The following is an 18,512-nucleotide window of genomic DNA, read 5'->3' on the forward strand; positions in this document are numbered from 1 at the left end:
TCATAGTATTTCATTTCTTGTGTATATTTCGAACAATGAAATAAAAATATGGATTTTCCTGTACATTTAATTGAGAATAATATTATATTTTGAACCTAGAAGTGCAATTGTCATCAAATAGGGGGAGAAACACGGAGAGAAAGAGAGAGAGAATTCTCTAGAGGATGATTTATAAATACCAACTTCCATGACAATTCCTACGTAATGTTAGGTTCATGCCTGAACTACCAATTATTACTACACAACACTCATACTGTTCATAGTAAAGTTCTTACAGCAACATCGAGCGATAGCCGTTGGTAATTATGCATAACTATCTACAACAATTGTCAGTGTCTAACCACTTTGATGTCACCTTTACGTCGCAGTTGATAGTAATGTTCCAGTAGTGGTGTTGGGCACTGGGCAGTAGGCACAGGTCATCAGTATAACTACCACAGTTATCTGTCTCATATCACTTTGATATCACCCTTGCGTCACTCGTAGCAGTTGATAGTAATGTTCGCCCAGTAATGTTGAGCACTAGCTGTAGGTTATTACAAATAACTATCGACCAACATAATCAGTGTCATACAACTTTGATATCTCCCTTACATCGTTCACAGCAGTTGATAGTAATGTTCTCCCAGTGATGTTGAGCACTAGCTGTAGGTAATTACAAAGAACTATCGACCACCATCGTAAGTGTCATAAAACTTTGATATTGCCCTTACATCATTCACAGCAGTTGATAGTAATGTTCTCCCAATAATGTTGAGCACCAGCTGTAGGTCATTACAGATAACTATTGACCACCATCATCAGTGTCATACAACTTTGATATCGCCCTTACATCGTTCACAGCAGTTGATAGTAATGTTCTCATAGCGGGTATGGGGATGGTAGCGATGTGTCATGTTGACCTTTGGCACCGGACCTTCAAGAATGGCCTGCTGGGATATCTGTTCTAGTTTGATGCTGGGCTGCTTGTTTAAGACAATCTGTATTCAAATCAATGAACAGAAGAGAAGGTATTAAAATCCTACGATCAATTTGTTAATCAAGACCGATCAGAATCAGCAAAACGTAACTGACTTTTTTACTATAATATATAGTTCCAAAGGTTTACTGATCTAGAAAGAGAATGGGGTTTACTGCTCCAAAGTTTTGTTAGTTCCAAAAGAAAATACATTTTGTTTAAGTCCAAAGAAAAAAATTGAGGTGAACTCATTATTCCCTAAGGTCTGATAGGCCGAAAAAAAAGATCTTTTACTACAAAAATAACTAATGAATTATTTGAACCTTACTTCATTTTTGGCCTACTGAACATTTGAAATAATGAATCTCATTTTTGGATGGACCAACCTGTTTATCAAACCCATTTCATTTTCTGAATAACAAATGTTTTGATAAACGAACCTTCAGACTAATATAGGTAATAAAGGGAGGGCCTTGAGCACCTAACAAGGTGAATATGTGCGCTATAAAACTATCCTATATAAATCTTTGTCATATTGTACCTTCGGAGTATTCAAACATCTAGAATAACAAACCTCCAGATCAACAAATCTGTAAACACAAAGTTAAACACACTTACATCCTTGGCTAACAGCTCTGCCTCCGTCCAATCCACAAACTCAAATCCTTTGAGACCTCCAGACCCCTGTTGGTGACCTTTGACATCGCCAAGAAGTACTTTAGAGATTGTCGAAGAGAGCTGTTCATTGACTAAGGCAAGGGTCATGACATTACTCAAAGTTTTACAAGAGTCTTTGTCGATACTTTGATTCCGTTGTAAGGCACTTGATAGATATTGTAATAACCTGAGATGAAAAGAGAACACAAGATTTCTTGCTGTCAAGGGTCATGACATTGAGCCGTGGTGTAGTGGTTCTGACTCTCACCTTGTAACCAGAGGGCCGTGTGTTCGAATTCCACCGCAGTCTAGCGTCCTTTGGCAAGGCATTAATCCACACTCTGCCACTCTCGCCCCAGGTGCTAAATGGGTATCCGGTAGGATGTGAAAGACATTGTATGTTTGATTTTGCCAGCACCATAATGAGGCTGCGATGAATGCACGGAATGCTCCCCAGGGAGTGAAAATTGTGCACTTTTCGTGCAGGATTGAAATGAATCCAATGACCATGGTAATAATACGCTGTAGCGCGCTTTGAGCCTTTCTGGGAAAAGCGCTATATAAAAATTGGCTATTATTATTATTACTACTCAAAGGAGGAGTGCATTTTATATACAAAACTGGTATATTATGATTATTATTATCATTTATGAATTAAAATTGGACAATAGGGTGAGAAGACTTCAGATCCACGCCCGACCTCCATTTCAATGATGAAATACAGGAAATGCCAATTAAAGTGAGCCATCTATTTTTATCATTTGCTCGTTCCATATCAAACATTTTGAATTTGAATAGCATTCATTTTTAATTGAATAGCATTGAATCATTCTTCTTGTCAAAAAATGTGACATAGATTGATTTAAAAGAAAAGGACATTATGTAACCTACCGGTTTGTTTTCATCATATGCCGTCTGATCTCTGCTCTCTCATCCAGAAGTCTTTGGATTGCGTTAAAGGATTCTTGTTGTAACATATCGAGATGTGTTCTAGATGTGATCAACTCATCAACTTGTAATCTAAAACAAATCATTAAAAGATTCTTATCTCGATTTAGCATATCAAGAAGTGTTCTGGACATGACCAATTCAAAGTGAAATCTTTAAGCAACACCATATAATTTGTTAAAGCCGGTTTTTCAAATTCAAACTATTTCAGGAATCATTGCAAAAAGAAAATCAGACAAAAGTATACTTTTAATGTCTATGATGTGCATAAAAAAGTACTCGCTTTGAAAAACTATGAATTGACATTTTTCCAATATCTTGATGCTTTTCTTGCTTGAGCGAGTATCATTTACTTTTTAAAACTCCAAGGATAATAACATAACAAAATATTGCTGACATTAACATGGATGAAATTTGGTAATAAAATTCATGATAAGTTATGATAAAACATAAACAATTCTCAGTTTTGTAAATTTCAAGATGCACTGTATAACAGGAAATATGTTCCTACACAGAAGAAGACAGAAGTAAATCCAACATACCTGCTTCCTAGAAATTTGCTCCTCCAGACATCACACTGGATGTTAACCCTTTCTAGGGTCTCTCGTTCTTTTAGAAGGGTTGCCATGGTATTTTCTATCTCCTGGGCTAGCTGGGCACGGTCTCGGGCCAGGGTCTCCAGCTGGCTGTGAAGGTCGGCTCCCATGGAGGCTACCAGGAGCTTCTTTAGCTCCTTGTTTACCTGAACATTAAAATGTTTATAGTTAAAAATGATAAGGGGCTGTTTCAGGATTTACCAAAGGGGGAGCCCACTTATGAAGCAATGACAGGGTCCCATTAACAAAAAAAAATCAAATGCAAAAAGAAGTACCAATTAATTGGCACCAAAATTGATGTTAATCTCACATAGATTTATCGGCATCCATTAGGTGACACTTTACCAGTTAAATACATTTATATAAAATGTTACTTGAACTCAAATCACATCTATCCGATTCCATATGCTAGCATGACCTCAACAGGCTGATTCTATACTCATGAATTCATTCAATAACACCATCTATTTTCAAGAAATGTATACAATCTAAGGAATATGAAGTATGAAGAAGTTAAGCATAAAAGAATTGTGAATTCATTCTTTGATCACATATGACTTCACATGCCATCTTAGTCAAGTTTCTACCTGAATCTGTGCAGTGAGTTCAGCCTCAAGTTCCATACATTTCATTTCAAACGCATCCCTCTCCTTTTGTGTCTCTGCTTTCTCTGATTCAGCTTTCTTCAGCTGTTCTCGTTGCTCTGAGTACAGCTCTCGAAGGAGACCTTCTCCTGATGGGACATTCACTATAGAAAGAGTATAGACAAGAGAGATGGTACAATAAATACAGAAAGAACCTTCTCTGATTCAGCTTTCTTCAGCTGTTCTCGTTGCTCTGCGTACAGCTCTTGAAGGAGACCTTCTGATGGGACATTCACTATAGAAAGAGTACAAACAAGAGAGATGGTACAATAAATACAGAAAGAACCGTCTCTGATTCAGCTTTCTTCAGCTGTTCTTGTTGCTCTGAGTACAGCTCTTGAAGGAGACCTTCTCCTGAAGGGACATTCACTATAGAAAGAGTATAGACAAGAGAGATGGTACAATAAATACAGAAAGAACCTTCTCTGATTCAGCTTTCTTCAGCTGTTCTTGTTGCTCTGCGTACAGCTCTCGAAGGAGACCTTCTCCTGAAGGGACATTCACTATAGAAAGAGTATAGACAAGAGAGATGGTACAATAACTAAGGAAAGAATTTTGTGCTCCCCTTTCCTACAGAATGAAATTGTGAAACCAGCTTCCTAGATTGTACTGCTCACATTCACACGCTAACAGTCCAGATTTCTAAGATTGTAAATGTAATCCATGGGGGGTATAGTACACCCCTTGGGAATGTGCTCTCAATATGTGGATCACCTAATTTGTTTCATTCGGGCATTTGATATGAACCATCACAAAATTATTGAAAATAGTATTGACTTAATAATAAACTTCTATTAAAATTGCATTTTTGGGGTAAAAATAAATAAATGACCTGTAATATCACAAACCAACAAAGCCTACCAAAACCTTCCAATTTTCTCTTTTAATCCCAGATTTGACAAAAAGGGAGAAAAGTGCCAACTAAACCTAATTTTCATAATTTCTCCTACATTTCTTTTTAAATACAAAATAGAATTAAAACTGATAAAGAGCAATGCAGAGCAGAGAACATAAAATCTGACTGACCCACGATCTCTATTTCGAGTACTGCGCATGCGTGTGGTTCTATGATATGCACACTGACTGCATTGTCCATATCAAGATCATATCAAGATCATACATTGGGAACCTATAAGTCTACAAGCTTTGGTTATTAATAGGTTCCTCATATTTCACGATATTGTATTTTCTTGTAAAACACTACAATTATATATTTTTTGTCATCATCTTCTCATAATTATGTTCAAGATGTATGTTTTTTGTGGAATGTGAAACAAATCAAATATTACGCCCCCCAAAAAAAATAATGAAATAAATAAAATAAAAAAAATAAAATAAAATAAATACTGACCTAGTCGCGTTCCCCCTTTCTTTAATATGGAAAACATGACACGGGGACTTACCTGGGGATTTATTTTCCTTCCTTGGACTTGATTCAAACTGGACATCCTTCTGATTCTGTCGCTGACGGAAGGCAAGATCGGTTGAATTTCTGTTCTTGCCATCAAAGAAAGCGGGCTTAGCTCCAGGTCGTCTGTATCCTTCAGGTCTAGCGCCCTCTACTGTCCCGGCTCCAAGATCCATCTCCTTTCCCTCTGCCTCAGGCCTTGGACTGGATGACGTGAATCGATTGTCATCACGTTGTATGTACTGAGGCTGCACTGTGAAGAGGTGCTGCTTGACTCTTGATGCCATCGTGTTTGCTTTACCTCTGCGTGAACATCAAATCTATCAAAAACAAATTAAAGAAAATTCATGATTAATGTAAAGCATTCTAGAACAAAATATATCTTTAATGTCTCAACACAATCTGCATTTAGTCTGCAGGCACAGACCCTTGGTTTTCACAATTCATATAGCGCATAATGTCGAGTCTGGATAAGTGAGACTAGATTCACTATGTAATGTGATTGGCCCTACCAAGGCAGACAGATTCTTTTGAGACTAGTCTTCACTCTAGGCCTGTTATTGGTTGAAGTGTCAAATTTGAGTCTGTCCTTGCAGACTAATCAGTTGCAATCTGGCGGCAACCATCGATATCAATTGGTGGATAGAGCAATAACAGCTACAGCTGAGCGTATGGACGTGCCAAGCATCCGCAGGCATGTCTGTATGGTCGCGCATGGTATCCACTCGTGAATGGAAGTGCCCCCCCCCCCCCGGGTCCTGCTTTCAAAATGAAAATGCTATTGCATTATTCTGATTATTTGGTAAGTCCCCCAACTGTCTGCGCAGTCCCCCTTGTCTGCGCATACGCGTATCTACGCGATTCTAGTAAAAGAAGATACGCGACGACCACAGACTTTACACATGCAAACATAGAAAGATATTCATTAAAAAAATGTGACTCAAAATGGTGGAAAAATTATGAATTTTCGGCATTTCACAAGACGTCCTCAAAATGCAGCCTTTTTCATCAAAATCCCTGAATCGCGTGCAAAGGTAATGGGTGTGCAGACATAGGGTACCATTTTTGGTTCAATCTGAAAATGATCACCCAATGTTTTTTCCAAGAAAAATCATATATTTCTTTAAAATTTTTATAAGATATTTGGTACACATACTCATAATAATATAATGAACATTATCAACTGAAAAATTTTGGGAAATAATATGAAATTCATGTTAAATCTAAACTCAAATCGTTAGGTGCGCAGACATGGGGACCACCATAATAACTAAATTAGGTGTGCACTTGTTTAAAAAAAGAAGAAGACTTTGTCTTTGAGCAAATTTCCCGGCATTAGTCATTGTTTGTGAATGTCAAGGTACGTGACGCATAATCAGGATAATGCAATAGCATTTCCATTTTGAAAGCAGAACCCGGGGGGCTTCCATTCACGAGTGGATACCATGCGCGACCATGGTGTCTCGAAAAGCACCCTTAACACGTAATTTCCATATTCTGAAAACGCACCCCGGCCCCTTAACAAATATTGGCATCATCATCAATTGATGTGCCCCCCCATCAAACATGAAGTGATAAAACTTAGCCGCTGCCGAGGATCGAAACCTGGACTTTCCATGTATAGCCAGGCACCTTAGACCACTCGGCCACGGGACCTTATGCCAGCCCGTGCAAAACTGCATTAACGCCCATTGTGACCACTCCTAGTACCAATGAGGTCCAAACATTACATGTATGGACCTCATAGGCGACATCAGTGGAATTGCGGGGTTAGAAATCTTTGAGTACAGGATATTTCGATATTATTTCACAAGTACGCGCTCTATTTCTTTTTTTGGCCAATATTATAATTAAGGATCGTAAATACATTGTTAGCAACAAAAATAAAATGAAAGATATTAAGGGAAACTTACATTTTGACGACTTTTCCTGATTTTCTTGGCAGTTGCTCTTCACTTCTGACTCGCGATCGAAGCTGTTATGCAGATCACGTGATACGCTTTCTCGTCAGGTGATTGGTTGGTTATTCTTTTCGCCAGACGTTGATAATGATATATTTCATAACGCTAGCATTCATCGCAAATTCAGGTGAAAGCGATTGGAGTTAACAGCGCAAGCGTTAAATTTTTCAAAAAATAAAGTTTAATTTATTGCATAAGTTTCGCGCCGGACATGAAGGATCATTTGGTCCCATATTGGCGTAATGCATAACAACGGGGGGGGGGGTGTCCCTACCACTTCAACGACTATAGCCAGAAATTATGATTTTTTTCTCTCCTAGCTTTTTTAACCAAAATACCCCCCCCCAAAAAAAAAGAGGGAACTAGTGTTAAAGAGAAAGAGAATTATGATAGAGGAACACAAAATACTTTATTTTTTCAGCTTTTATTTATTCGACTTATAATCCCATAATCAAATATTAAATGGGGCTTCCACAGTTTTTTAAGCCCGGGGGCCACTTACATTGACGAGTGGATACCATATGCGCGACCAAAAAAAAAATCTTTTTCACGATAGGGCACGTTACGTACGTAACGTGATAAGGGTGTCAAAAACACAAAAATAATGAAAAAGGGGTATATCTATTTCGCTAGGAAAATTACGTGTTTAGGGTCGAATTTGAGGGGATGATAAAACAAGATCAAAATGTTTTATAAAGGATGTCCTTGTTTTCCCCAACACTTCGTGTTTAGAGTCCAATTTGCGCAAGGTGTAGAAGCTAGGTGGGGTCGTACTAAGCCAAATAAGGTAAAAAAAGCCGAAGACCGAAGGACCCGTAACAATAAACATTCCTGTACTTGTTTAGGGGTCATTTCAGGGAATATTTAAAGAGTATCGTTTTGTTTCCAATTCTTGTCAAGGGTACGGTACACGTCAATACTTGTTAAGGGGTGCATTTTCAGAATCAGGAAATTACGTGTTTAGGGTGCTTTTTGAGACCCCATGATCGCGCATGGTATCCACTCGTGAATGGAAGTGGCCCCCGGCTTTTAAAGTCAATTCATAACAATATTCCTCCTCGGGATTTGAGCTTTCTTTCATGAAATATCAATCTTTTTCATGATTACCAAAAATACTTAAAATGTCAATTTTTTTTATCTTTGTATAAAGCTTTAGCTCATGCGTTGCGCCTGCAATATTGTAATGTTGAGATACAACTTTATGCTTTTAATGAATTCCTAAAAACACTAAATTCTCATATCATTTGTCGCAATCGAATGATTGGAAATGAATGATTAATAAGTTTCATGAATGTTTAAAATGCGTCTCTTTATCAGTTTTGAATATTTAAAAAAAATGTCACCTCGTGCTTTCAGTTGCTCGCAATATTTTGATTAGTAAGAAGTTCTTGTATATGCGAGTTTGATAGATAAATAAATAGAGAGAGGGGGAGGGTCCCTCAGCTACTTGTCCTCGCTTATTCCATATTTTTTTTTATTATGCTCGTGTTGTGAGGTTTTCAAAGTCTTCTTTTTCTCACCCATTTTATTGTCTCGGAGCTTCCCTCTATTTCTTTGCCACGATGTATAGCCCTTCTTACTTGTTTCAATTCTTTTATGTTCTCATTTCACTGAAAACATAATTATTAAACTGACGTAGAAGACTTTACAACAAAATTTTGATATTGTTTTTTCTTGTTTGGCTTTCTTTTTTCTTCTCCTCATTTCTTGTTTTTCTTCTTAGTTTCCCTTTCCTTATTTTCTCTTATTTCATTTCATGAGGCATCCGCCAACTTATATACAACAACAAACATATTTAGAGGCCGATATCCAGTGAGGGGGCGTGGTGGTGTGCCCCTCTAAAAAAGGAGGAAAATAGGAAGGAAAAAAAAAGAAGGGAAGGGGAAAAAATAAGAAAAAAAGAAAGACGATGATGGCAATGATGATGATGATGAAAATTTTCTTGGTGAAGATGATAGTGGTGGTGATGGTGGCGGTGATGATGATGATAATGATGGTGGTAGTGGTGATGAAGATGAGAATGAAGTTGGTGACGATGATATGATGATGATGACTAGATGTAATTTTGTTATTTTGTCTTAAAAAAATAATAGTGCAAAGGCGAAATCATTTAAAGTTTATTATGAAAAATAGCAGAAAAAAATAATTTGAAAAATTGTACGTATGCGTATCTAGTGGAAAATCCATCCCCCACCAAAAAAGAAAAAAAGTGAGATTTTGTTTTGTTATTTGTGACGGCGTAGGTCTATGCGAGCAGCTATGGGATATAATTATGGGGAAAAAAGTAAATGAAATGTCAAGAAATACATGATAATGACTTTTATTGTACATTCAGTATATCAGTAGATAACTTCATACTCGTTCCAAAAAAGAAAAAAGTGGGTATATTATGGACCATTGAAAATGGGCAGTTGCTCTATATATTATATTACATAGAATATATAGAGCAACTGCTCGTGTGTAGCGGTAAGTATTCATCTGATCTACATAATACATGCGGCGCACGGCGCGTGCGCAATGTTTAATAATTATTGCTGTGAATACAATGAATGTCATCAAAAACATAATCTCACAGATCAAATAATGCCAGCTCGACGCGCAAAATCAGAAAAAAAATACATTTTCTGCCCTGATAATTTGATAACCCTAACCTAACCAAATTTCTAAGTATTTTTATCATAAACAGGATAAATAAAGACAATGATTGAAATGAACTTTATATTTTTTGCGAAAATGAATATGAAGGACAGCTTTTTGATAAAGAACACAGTTTTAGAGTGTTAGAGCGCGATTTATACCTACAACCGCTAAATCCTGTCACTGTCGGTATACATGAAGCAGTGATTCCATCAGCTTACGGTAATAATTTTTGCAACACGGGCGCCAGTCCGAGAAACAGACAGGCAAAGTGCCCAAACGGACATCTCAACCTCTGCACATTTCTTTTTGCACGGGCACATAAAATCTCGACGTAACCCATCACATTTCTCCCTATTTTCTCCTCCCTTTTATTTTCCATTAATTTTTCTTTCGTTCACTTTTTTCTGTCCTCTTTCCCCATAATTTTTTTTACCCATCACATTTCTCCCTATTTTCTCTTCCCTTTTATTTTCCATTAATTTTTCTTTCTTTCACTTTTTTTCTGTCCTCTTTTCCCTTCTATTTTTGTTCTCGTCTCACCGCTTTTCCTCATCCCCCAGCCTCCGACGCCCGTGCAGATTCGCAAACAATATCAAGAGTATGTCTACTTGCAAGGGCGGAAATCTCTCCCCAAAGGTAGGGGACCAGGGGCTGGAAAATTTGACAAGCAAAAAACAAACAAAAAAAGAAGGTTTATCACCCCCTAAAGAAGGTCATCTTGACCAAAAGAAATTTGACAAGCAAAAAAAAAGGGGGCATCCCAAAAGTAAGATCGTCTCTTCCAAAATACATGTTTTATTTCGATTTTGAATGAAATGACCAAAAATAGTAGGGGGACATTGCCCCCTACTATTTTTGGTGAGGGGGACATGTCCCCCTGCCCTGGGACTTGCGCCCATGTGGGTGGGGTGTTGCGCCTCCCTATCGGGATCATATCACAGCGAGTATACACTCTTCCATATGGAAGAGTGTTTACTCGCTGTGATTTCGATCTCACACATATAAAAAAATAGAACAGCTACGCCTTGATCACAGGCCAAAATGCCTAACGATTTCTCCGCGGCATTAACAACTCTCGTAAGGGGCGCTCCATTTATAAATAAAGTTGCATGAATAGCTGTCTATGGCGACAAAAATTAACGCGGAATTGTAGCCAGAAGCGTGGGAAATTGGCAGAAAATTCAAGAAAAGAACCGGTGAGTACCGATTTAACAGTATTCATTAACATTTATTGAATTATAAGAATATTCATTTTTTAGTTAAACAAAGCTTAGTTCTAAGCTAGGGCGGCCCAAATGCGCGTGAGTGGAGTCCCAGTTTCTTAACACGGGTAAGTATTGCGGTGTCGCCTAGAGTGATTGTGACAAACGCAGGCCAAGCCAAGCAAAGCCCACCCATGGGTTCATATCGTCTCGCGAGTGAAGGATTATCAGTCATACGCACGCGACACACCACTACACTTCGAAAATACAGTGGGCTTTTGCCCACATAAAATATTATGTTTAAATAAACATTCCACATCCTGCTATGACACTTACCGAATCATTTAGATCCTTCCGTGACTTCTCCTTGAAGTTTCTTTCTAAAAATATGTATATTTTCTTGATCTTTAGTGAAGATTTTACGGAGATAGAAATCAGTCAGCGTTGATATCAATTTTCTCCTGAAGAGGGCGCGCGATTTATATTCATATCAAAGACACGACAAGGGAAAGAATAGGCACCTACACTATTTTACACGCATATCGACGCAAGGCATTACGCAAAGTCCGTGAAGTGTCCAATCTTTTCATTGTATAGACTTTGGTACACCGTATACGTATTATTGACGTTCGTCAAAGCTTGTACTGCTGGTTTCTTTCCAGGCACGTATATTATTTTCATTTTTTTTTATCAGTCATCTTTTAAATTAATGCAAATGAGTGTTATCATCACCAATAATAATCATTAATTATGTTTTTTGAAGGCATTTCATTAATTGGTGCCCATAATTAGTAAATTAATCATGAGGATTGCGCATTCAAAGAATTTAGATACAGTTATAAAATTACCGAGGAGCTGAATCAAGGTTGTGAAATTATTAGCGCCACCAACGGGCTTCCTTGTATTTCCGTGGAAGAGACAAGCGAAGTCACTTTCGAGGCCGAGGTAAGCAAAATGTGCTTTTTTTTATCGGATTATTATTTTATTATTATTTTATATTCAACAAACTCTTGCTACTCACCGGCAAGAGCCCCGGTGCGTAGCGAGAAGGAGCTTCGGCAAATATTACTTCAGCAATGAAGCGATGTTTGCCGACTACTTCGAAATCCAGGGTCAAACACGGTCTATTGTACGAGGTTAGTACATACTAACCTCGTACAATGTGTGAGTGAGCAAAGCCAGAAGATCCCTGACTGAACGGTACTCAATCGTCAATAGGTGGGACCACATTAAAATATTATGACATTTAGAAATTCCTTCCCCTCTTAATTCCCTTTTGCCTGGTAATCAAATACGTACTAGAATGTACAGATTATTCAACTGGATTTATTTTGACTATAAGATGTTGAAATACTAATCATACTCACGTTGATTTCCAGAATTTCAAACTTTCAAAGGCCGGGACGGCCAGACAGGTGTGACGTGTTTGTTCTCGATGGGTATCTCGATGGGTACTATACTCGATGATAATGATCCTCGGACATGACGTCATACATAACAACACGTCATAGCTAGCTGGGGGAGCGTTTTTATGAAAGAATTTGTCAGACATTTTTTATCTGACAAGTACTGTTTTTTGCGACAGTTACCATAGTAACGGTGCTTCTCAGCCTCTCAAAGTAAAGGAAAGTTGTCAGATCTAACAACTTGTCGGACAAAAATGTTGATGAAAGTGAAATGCTCCCCAGAATTCGGAGCCCTCTGCACCCCCCTTCCTTCCTGATTGGATCATGGGCATGGTCTGTCTATAGAGATAATATATTTATGCTATATATTTATATTTACGGTCCATGTCTATAAACTGACCAGGGGCATGAAGGGCCCACTTTTCTTTTAAATACATGTCTCAAAAAAATTAAACAAAATTGTTAGGGGGGGAGGTCCAACGACTTCAAACCGTAGCCTAACCTTTTCCTTAAATTATTTAGGAGACTGCAATTCAGGACTGCAAGAGCTATTACTCCCCCCCCCCCCTCCCATATATTTTTGCAGATATGCAGGCCTGGATATATGTACGATTTCATAATGGGGGAACAGGCAATGACAGAAAAATTACTGATTATCTTGTGACTGGGGCATCGCGGCAGAGCCCCTATCGAGGAATCGCATTCTGGCTTGCCCGCATACAGAATTAGCAATTTCCACTCCCTGGGTAGGCACTGCATTACGTCGCTCAAATGATTAAACAAGCTGAGCATCAATTATTTGCATCCTAAAAACTATTTTTTATTTCTTTATTAAATTGGTAACATAAAATCTACCAAATAGGTTGCCTTGCTACCCCAAACTATCTGAAGGCAAAATAAGGGAGGGTTTTTTGCTAAAATGGCTAGAATTTTCAATGAAATAAACAGGTGAGCGTGAGCCCTGTTAGTACTGGTCACAGCGGTAAATTGCCAACTCGTTCACTTACTACATGGACTACTTTCATTAAGTCTAATCAGGGGGGGCACTTACATTGACGAGTGGATACCATGCGCGACCAAAAAAACACGTAAAAAGGATGTTCACGATAGGGCACGTTACGTACGTAATGTGATAAGGGTGTCAAAAACACAAAAATAATGAAAAAAGGGTATCTATTTCGATAGGAAAATTACGTGTTTAGGGTCTAATTTGCGGGGATGATAAAACAAAATTAAAATGTTTTATAAAGGATGTCCTTTTTGCCCCAACACTTCGTGTTTAGAGTCCGATTTGCACGAGGTGTAGAAGGTGGGGTCGTACTAAACCAAATAAGGTAAAGCCGACGACCGAAGGACCCGTAACAATAAAACATTCCTGTACTTGTTTAGGGGTTCATTTCAGGGAATATTTGCCAAGAGTATCGTTTTGTTTCCAATACTTGTTAAGGGTAGGGTTTCACACGGGGTTTCACACGCCAATACTTGTTAAGGGGTGCATTTTCAGAATATGGAAATTACGTGTTTATGGTGCTTTTCGAGACCCCATGGTCGCGCATGGTATCCACTCGTGAATGGAAGTGCCCCCCCCCCCCCGAGTCTAATGCCATTCCGCGTTTTGTTCCAATAAACATTAGTCAAGTCATCCCTTCTAATCACCATTTTGTCCATGACCATTTCGTCTCATAACGCAGGGGCAACGGAAGTGGGGGGGCTGGGGGCTTCAGTCCCCCCTCTTTTTTCCAAAACCATGTACAAAAACGTAAAAATGACCATATGATATGGTATATGGACTAAATGGCTATTGGACCAACTGGTTATTAGACGAAATGGTGAGTGGACGAATTGGCACTTGACCATATGGAGAGTGGACGAACTGTTGGTATACCGTAGACGAGTTGGAAATAAACCGTTCCAGCCCTCTTTCATAATAAATCATATGATCGCCTCTTGAGAGAGAAACACTGTCGAAATATACATTTCTTGCAAAAGAAATACATTTATTACAATATACACCTAGAAATTCGCAAGGTTATCAAAACCCCCAGTAATCTTCTTTTGTGAAAATCATTAGGAGCAATGAATACATTTAAATGGTGAAACCGTTTTTTTCTATGTTATTTTCAAAACGGCACCGTGAAAGGAGAAGGGGCGAATGCTCCTCCACGCCCCCCCCCCCCCCCCCCCCCGTGGCTTGATATTTTTTTCCAGTCGTAAAAAGAGGATCGATAGAGAAAAGAAACCAAGAAAAACAGAGGGGTGATAAGGAGGAAAAAGGGAAAATATGTTAACATATCATTTAGATGAAAACAAAAAAAATCTCCTTTAAATCATCCCCTACTCACCCCCACCCCCCCCCCCCCCCACCCCCGATTGCAAATGCACAGTAACAGCGGCTGCGTGTCATAGACTAAACACCTTTGTTTACAACAGACGTGGTTTGTGTACATAGATCAGCTGATTGAACTGTGTACACGTGCATCGCGCGTTAATCAAATGGAAAATATGAGGGTGGAGCAAGTATAACGCGATGAATCACGGCTATTCAAAAAAGACCCCCGCCCTTTTCCTCAGCAATGGTACAGCAAAAATCATCAGACCGATTTGGAGGAAAGGGGCTCGGGAAGAAGGCCTCATCTGGAAACCGCACATTGGTCAATGATTCGTCGGGAAAGCTGGAATTTACGGTAATTTTATCGTGTATTCTACAGTCATTTTCAGAGATTAAGAGTTGGAATTTGAATGTTCAGTCCCACATGAGAATTTTTAAGTTGGAGAATCATGAGAATGGAGATGTTGTAGGCCTTTTGAATATAAATTGACATGCTTGATTGCAGATTTGTTAATGGATGATAATTTTACTACGTTCATAAATATGCTACATATCTTTTGAATCCATATGTAGTGAAGACTATTATTAAAATTCACCTTGAAGCAGCAATTATTCTGGAAGATGAAGAAACCAAATTACTTTTCTGATTTGTCATTTGAATTTTCAAGATCTACGTGATAGATGTCAAATGAAAACGATGGATTTTGGAGAAATGTGGGTGCAGGAGATTAAATTGAATTGAATATATGCAGATGAAAAAATGCTGTTTGCTACTTGTGATTTCCATTCAAATGATTCAAAATTCATGTCACTTTTAAACATTTGAGTATCAAGTTTGCTACTTCAGTCTGTCTGTTTGATAATAAATTAACATGATTAACATGATTAATATTGATATTGATAAGACCTTTTTTATATTTGGAGAATATTACGTCTACCAAACAGGTGTTTACTCTTCATTATATCTGTATATTGGAAGATCTCTGTTTTGGGGAATTATATGTTATCAATACTGACATTTTTGTTGTTACTCGCCCAGGGGGGGGGCCACTTACATTGATGAGTGGATACCATGCGCGACCCCCAAAACACGATGTCTTTTTCAAGATAGGACATGTTCCGTATGTAACATGATAAGGGTGTCAAAAACACTAAAACAATGAAAAAAAGGGTATCTATTTTCGCTAGGAAAGCTACGTGTTTAGGGTCAAATTTGCGAGGGTGTAAAAAATTAAGACTAAAATGTTTTGTAAAGGATGTACTTTTGCCCCAAGAGTCCACACTACGTGTTAAGATTACGATTTGGGCGAGGTGAGGAAGGTGGGGCTGTACTAAACCCTATGATGTGGGTGAAGGTAGGCCGACGACCGACGCCCGTGACATAACAATAAAAATATTGTTGTACTTGTTTAGGGGGTCAATTCAGGCAACTTGCCAAGAGTATCGATTTGTTTCCAATACTTGTTAAGGGTATGGTTTCACACGCCAACCATGGTCGCGCATGGTATCCACTCATCAATTGATGTGCCCCCCCCCTGGCTTTTGGCTTTCCAAGGATTCTAGAACTTAGAAGCGAATGGGGAGGAGGTGGCATTCAGTCGTCTCAATAAAAACTTGGGGGGGGGCAATGCGTATTTTGGCCAATGCCCCCTTCCCCCACAAAAAAATTGTGAAGAAAATATGTTATGAATATGGTTGTCAAAGTTTAGGGGTGCATGATCATTCTACATTGCTGTTGAAAAAATAGGTATTAATTAGACCATATTAGTAATAGTAATAATAGTATGCAGCACTTAGGAACATAAATGGTATTAAGCGCTAGATATTAATTGCATATTATTATAAATATTGCTATTATTATTAATCATCATTTTTTTCAATCATTATCTTATATATAGGCCTATATACTACATGATATCAAGTAGGGTCACTTCCATGGCAGTTACCAACATTGGTTACTGCCACTTGCCCTCCCTACCCCCCCCCCCCCTGGAAAAAACTGACACCATTTTCCTGAAAATTTTCTGAAAAGCAACATAGTTGTGTACCAAATTTTTAATATCACTGTTGAGTATGTTTCAGTAAAAGTGAACTCCCTTCTTTGTAAAATCTTGACCTTTGGTTTAATTTTTTAAAAGGCCATCATGAGTTTGATAGTTAAAGGTCTTATTGCATGAAACTTTGACAAAAGGCTAGCCAAAGTTAGTGAGAATTGTGTTTGCCAGAAAATTCTTTTAAAAAAACATTTGTGTATTGATGCATAAAGCAGTCCAGGCAAAATCCATGTACAATTTTCGTTTGTTTCAATACAAAAGAGGCGTAAATACTGATTTATAGTGAATGGTATTTATACCTTTAGGTACCCTCAAACAACGCAATATGCATAAACAGTAGGCTTCAAGCAGAGCTCTAAGATGAATTTTTAGTTTCATTTGTGATTTATTTTAGGGATATCACTGTTTTTACTGAGCACTTGTACATGTATACAGTGATATTATTTTATTCAGGATAGAAATTAGTATTTGTTTTACATGACTTGTTCTTGTTGGCCTTCCAACAATTAATTGGTGCTATTCAGTATTCTATTTTATGTCAGAGGCTACGTTTTCATTATACATCTCTCAGTTATGTAAATATATAAGTTTTACATTACAGATTTTTTTACAGCTCTATAACATATTGTAGAACAAAAAAATATCTTCAAATTATTGTTGGAGATGTGGGACAACTCCGAGGAAAAAGCCAATTCAATTTACTTCAGCCATTTACAGAGCATTTACTCTGGTAATGTACAATGAAAGCTAATTAAGAAGTGATCTGCTTATTAGCAGGTCTCTATTACAGGAAAAGAAGCATTCGTACCATTACGGAAATGAAGAGCTCACTTGCAAAAGGGGTTAGGTCCATTTTTCATCAAATTTGATTTTTATGTCTTAATGTAAAAATTTTTAGTAGCTCTAGATGATACCAAAGAAAAGTTGAAATTCCTATTTAAAAGTGAACTAAAATGGCAAAGAAAAATCACATTTTTTCAAAAGGTGTTAGGTCCATTTCAGTTTAGTTGCAAAACGGGTTAGGTCCACACAGATTTTTTTTGGAAAAGAATATCATAAAAATATGAGGACAGGTAGCTTTCTCTTATGCCCAATTTTATTTTCTCATGGTAGGGCATCATGAAAATTCAGTTTCGCATAATATTGCAATATGGGAGAATTTAAAAAATTATTTTCTTGGATTGGACCTAACCCCTTTCACAACTTAACTCTTCTGAAGAACTCATTTGTCAAAACGGGTTAGGTCCATTTTTCATAAATTTTATTGTTTTCTGTCTCTAAACTTCTAAATTTTCAGTCACTCTGATGATACCAAAGACAATTTGAAATTCAAATGAAAACGTGAATGAAATTGGCATGGAAAGATATCTGTGTTTAATCAAAAGAGATTGGATTTATTTCAGTTTACTTGCAAAAGGGCTTAGGTCCATAATGATGATTTTTATTAATATATAGAAAAAATTGAAGACGGGTAGGTTTCTTTTATACCCAATTTTATGTTCACATGATAGTGTAGTACATCATGACAATTTAGTTTCTCATAAGAATATTGCAATAAGTGAGAATAAAAACAAGGTTTTTCTCGGAATGGTCCAAAGTGGACCTAACCCCTTTTGCAACTAAACTCTTCAAATAGAAGTTCTGTGTATTTACAGTATTCCCATGGTACAACTTTGAAGGTTGTAATTTACTCAAAACTCTTTTCAGTT

The 18,512-nt window shown here is 37.7% G+C and overlaps 2 protein-coding genes across 2 annotated transcripts in view; one reads left to right on the forward strand and one right to left on the reverse strand.

The window, feature by feature from the left end:
- Positions 1-678: 678 nt before the first annotated feature.
- Positions 679-12,470, reverse strand: LOC121429920 (golgin-45-like). The gene is made up of 7 exons (XM_041627181.1): positions 12,382-12,470; positions 5,207-5,531; positions 3,747-3,907; positions 3,106-3,305; positions 2,507-2,635; positions 1,577-1,802; positions 679-980 (listed from the first exon to the last, which is right to left on the reverse strand). The coding sequence occupies exons 2-7, from the start codon at positions 5,496-5,498 to the stop codon at positions 807-809; spliced, it is 1,182 nt and encodes a 393-aa protein (XP_041483115.1). The 5' UTR covers positions 5,499-5,531; positions 12,382-12,470; the 3' UTR covers positions 679-806.
- A 2,394-nt stretch (positions 12,471-14,864) lies between these two features.
- Positions 14,865-18,512, forward strand: part of LOC121429836 (B-cell CLL/lymphoma 6 member B protein-like) — a 33,682-nt gene continuing 30,034 nt past the window's right edge. The window contains exon 1 of the mRNA XM_041627077.1: positions 14,865-15,104. The gene's annotated coding sequence lies outside the window, so the exon portion shown is untranslated. The remainder of the gene's footprint in view (positions 15,105-18,512) is intronic.

This window comes from Lytechinus variegatus, chromosome 16, assembly GCF_018143015.1.
Source record: "Lytechinus variegatus isolate NC3 chromosome 16, Lvar_3.0, whole genome shotgun sequence".
NCBI classification, from domain to species: Eukaryota; Metazoa; Echinodermata; class Echinoidea; order Temnopleuroida; family Toxopneustidae; genus Lytechinus; species Lytechinus variegatus.

Coding starts and splice junctions, on each gene's coding strand:
- LOC121429920 (XM_041627181.1), bottom strand. CDS start 5,498: ATGGCATCAAGAGTCAAGCAGCACCTCTTCACAGTGCAGCCTCAGTAC. Junction 3,306..3,746: donor AACTCACTGCACAGATTCAG/GTAGAAACTTGA, acceptor TTTAATGTTCAG/GTAAACAAGGAGCTAAAGAA. Junction 1,803..2,506: donor CATATGATGAAAACAAACCG/GTAGGTTACATA, acceptor TTTTCATCTCAG/GTTATTACAATATCTATCAA.